This window comes from Haliaeetus leucocephalus, unplaced genomic scaffold, assembly GCF_000737465.1.
Source record: "Haliaeetus leucocephalus isolate CR32 unplaced genomic scaffold, Haliaeetus_leucocephalus-4.0 Scaffold245, whole genome shotgun sequence".
In the NCBI taxonomy this organism is placed as follows: Eukaryota; Metazoa; Chordata; class Aves; order Accipitriformes; family Accipitridae; genus Haliaeetus; species Haliaeetus leucocephalus.
In genome coordinates this window covers 328,393-332,280 of record NW_010972681.1, presented here as the reverse complement: position 1 = coordinate 332,280, position 3,888 = coordinate 328,393, and the positions used below count along the sequence as shown (strand labels likewise).

Here is a 3,888-nt window from a genome sequence, read left to right as displayed (position 1 = left end):
AATGGGTCCAGCTTTCCTGAGGCTCCCACAGCCTCTGAGCCTCCAGCACTGGACGAGCATCGCTGGCCCCAAGCTACAGCTGGACTCGATGATCTTAACTGCCTTTTCCAACCTAAATGATTCTAAGCTGCTGCTGTTCCCTGGCCACGCCAGCCTCAAAAGCCTCTGGCGTTTCCCCAGCACCGATCTCCTGCCCCAGATGAGCCATCCCTGAGCTCAGCTGTCCCTGAGCATCACCCCACACCGCCACAGCCAAAACCGGGTTCTTTATAGAAAATACTGGGGTGCTTGCGCAGCCAGAGCACTGTTGCAGCCAGCGAACAGCCCTGCAGTGGCTCGGCCCCACCAATGCCAGTGGCTTTGGGTGCAGGGAGGAGAGCTGGGGCCACCCATTGGGGCTGCAGCCAGGCGCACCGGTTGCAGCAGGGTGCAGGCAGCCTGGGCTGCACAGGCAGAGTGGCTTGGAGGTGGCCATGCCTGCAAGGGCAAGGACCTGGGCCAGCACCGCAGCCCGGGGACATGGGGCAGTGGCAAACCCCAGAGAGAGCTGACAAGGTAAAGCCACTGGTGGCAAATCAGCCGCAGGGTACCAGCTGCACATGGCTACAAGCTGAAAAACAGAGGGTAGGTTGTTGTGTGATGTGTGCCGGAGGGCTGGCGGCTCCGTGGGCTGCTGCGGACCGTGCTCCCAGACCTTGCTCCGGTGCAGGAGCTCGTGGTGTGAGAGCCACAGGGCTGGTCTTCAGCATGGGACGAGAGCCAAGTGACGGAAACCTCTATTTTATTTCTGTTTTCTTTAGCAGCACAGCCTTGCCAACAGCCGGCAGAGCCCGCGCTGCTCTGCGACACCGCATTGGTGCCCTGCCCTGCAGCGGACCTGGTGCTCGTGGTGGTAACTCGTGGGGATGCAGGGTCAGGTGGGGACGCAGGGTCACGTGGAAACGTGCCAAAAGCCACGGGTGAGGAGCCTGCCTAGGACAGGGGTCTCTCCCAGAGCTCGGGCATCCAGCCACCATGCTGAGCTGCAGGGTGAGAACAGTACCCAGGCAAACACCCAGCCACGGAGATGCTGGAGCCAGTTTCCCAGCAGATGAGCTCTGGGATCGGGCAGGTCTGCTCCCCGGGGTGCAAGGGGGACAACGGAGGGGAAGCCCATGGGACACCACCAGCCTCCCACAGCACCGTGGCTCCTGCCCAGGGCAGTGGCTGCCCTGCCAAAGTGGAGACACGGCACATGGGGAGCCCGGGGGGAACCCGCCCCAGCTGCACCCTCACACTGGGGCTGCCGTGAGCAGCGGGGCTGATCCTGGGAAACGCGTGGGACACGGCGAGGAGCCAGGCAGGACTGCCGGGGTGGTGGGGACCAGGAGGGGGCTGGTGCTGAGCGGGGGATTCATCCCCCACGCTGCTCACGGGCCTCGGGGCGGTGTGGGGGGTGTGCTGCCTTCAACACTCACCATCGCCGGTGACCTGCCTGGCTGCAATGGCCGGGAAGGGCACAGTGGGGCAGATGGGTCTCAGGTCCCGCTTGGCCTCCTCCATCTCCTCACCGTGCGCAGGGATGCAGAGCCCACGCTTCACGCTGCCGTCCCGTCTGACGGTCACACCGGGGGCCAGCCGAGCGGAGTCCAGCAAGGAGCTGAGCTGCCGGGGCATGGGGCTGGGGAGCTGTGGGGATGCCAGGGGGGGTGGCTGGAGCTGTCCTCTCCCTGCGGTGGCCAGCCCCCGGGGCAGCCGCCAGCTGCCCAGCTCCGGTCCCCGGCTGCGCCTGCCGGCACCCTGGGGACGTGCCGGCGGCTTGGTCTCCGCGCCCGGGTCCAGCACCTCCACCTGGGGCCTGATCCAGCGCTCAGGCCGGCTGCTGGGATCCCGCCTGGGGACCCCCAGGACGGTGCCAGACCCCTCTCGCTTCGCTCCCATGCTGCGCAGGGGCCTCCCTGACCGGATTGATACCAGGGTGGTGCAGGAGGGAGGCGTCAGCGGTGGCACGCGGCTGCTGACCACCGCTGCACCACTCCCCTCCACGTCCCCGTGGGAGGTCCGTGGTGGACACCGTCCCTGCTCTGGCTGCCCCAGGGGCTCTGCCGGGCTTGGGGGCGGGCAGAGGGCTGGTGGCCTGGCTGGGCACAGCGGGGCTGGCCAGGTGCAGGGAGGTTTTCCGTCAGGGAGATGGGGAGCGATGGCTGCCTTGTCCAGCAGCAGCTCCGGGCAGGACGGCCCTGGCATGGGCAGGACGGTGCTGGTGCTGGTGACCTGGCTGGGACACAGGGTCTGCGTGGGGGGAGCTCTGGCCTCATCTGCAGTGGGGGGGTCCTGCCTTCCATGCTGGCATGGAGCCCGCACGCTGGAGACCTGCCCAGGAGGGAGCAAAGGGAGACCTGGTGTGGGCTGGGGGCATTGAGGTGCCCGATGGAGGTGACCTGGTGAAAGTGGCACTGACCCCCCAGCCAGCACTGGCAGACGGTGCAGCCCCGACCCCCTCGGTGCACGGGAGCTGTGTGGGTGCTGCTCCTCACCCATGGGAGCTGACAGCTCAGCCATCGGCATCACGGTGCAAGGAACCGTCCCGGCAACAACCAAACACCTCCCAGGGCAGCCCCAGCGAACAAGCCAGAGCTCCCCCTTCCCCCCTGCCCATGCATGCCCACCTCAGCACGGACCCCCCCCGGCTCCTCGGGGGGTGCTTAGGGAGGCTGTGTCTTGGCAGGGGCTCTGCAACACCACCCGGAGGACCCCCCTGCCAGGACCAGGGGCTCAGCGGCTGTCCCACAGGCCCAGAGCAGCCCAGGCTCGGCCCTTCCCCATGGGGCTTGCTCGGGACCACAGGGGTGTTTGGGGCACATCTCACCTCTCCCTCACCAGGGGACAGATGGATGCACAGGACAGGAACGGAGCCCTGCGCCCAGGAGTCCATGGCGCAGGGCTCGGGCTCCTCGTCCTCCTGCCAGGTGCCATCTCCTTCGGGGTCCGTCTCCCCCTCATCCCGCGCCAGGAAGCGCCACTGGACTATCTGCAGGAGGGCATCCCGTGCCTGGCCCACGGTGAAGGCCACAGTCTGCAGGCAGAGGCAGGGATGAGCCTCCCTGCTCTGGCCTGCTCGGCACCCTGCGCCCTCGGGCACCATCCCATGCCACGGAGCGGAGGCTGCGGGGAACCCACACTTGTCCTGAGTGCCCGGGATCCCCCCAAAAGCAGGGTCTCGGCACGCTCACCTGCCGAGCCACATCGGCTTTGGTGCACTCGTCCATCACGCGGCCCAAGAGCTCTGCAAGGATGTCCCCAGCATCCCTGTCCCCCTGTTCAGCCTCGAGCAGGGAAAGCCATTCCGCCTCAGGCAGGCGCCCGGGGACGACGTCGGCTCGGGCAGTGGCGATGGTGGGCAGCCGGGACTTCTCCCCACGTGTCTTGGAGGTGGCCACCCGCTCCCGGGGGGTCATTTTCTGCAGGGAGACACAACAGCCCTTGCAGCTCCCATGTCTCCGCATGGTGCCAGGGGGGCAAGAGGAGCCCCCCGGTCGGGACACCCGCAGCCCGGGGCAGGACAATGGCAGAACGGCCCCAGGGCCATGCGTTCCTGGCCATGGATACGGCCCCTCCTCAGCTTGAAAGGGACCAGAGACAAGGCCCCCCCTCGCACATGGCCTGGGGGTCTCTGCTTCCCCAGGCCCTCGGCAGCGACACCGGGGTATGAGGGGAGCACGGGCAGCCTCCATGCCCTGTCCCAGGGCAGGGGGGTGTGTCTCTGACATGGCATCCCGGTGCCCTCCCTGGCACCCCCCATGTACCTCAGCTCGTCCCAGCACACCCCAAGATACCCCAGCACATCCCAGTACACCTCAGCTCATCCCAGTACAGCCCAGTACACCCCAGCTCATCCCAGCACACCCC

General features: G+C 67.2%; 1 protein-coding gene across 1 annotated transcript in view; it reads right to left on the bottom strand.

Annotated features, from left to right (window-relative positions):
* The window catches only part of LOC104832351 (chromosome unknown open reading frame, human C2orf81), a 15,959-nt gene extending 12,474 nt beyond the window's left edge, over positions 1 to 3,485 (bottom strand). Inside the window, exons 1-3 of the mRNA XM_010568484.1 lie at positions 3,213 to 3,485; positions 2,849 to 3,055; positions 1,458 to 2,352 (exon numbers count right to left, since the gene is read on the bottom strand). Of these exons, the coding sequence (XP_010566786.1) occupies positions 1,458 to 2,352; positions 2,849 to 3,055; positions 3,213 to 3,485 (1,375 nt within the window). The remainder of the gene's footprint in view (positions 1 to 1,457; positions 2,353 to 2,848; positions 3,056 to 3,212) is intronic.
* Between the last annotated feature and the right edge of the window lie 403 nt (positions 3,486 to 3,888).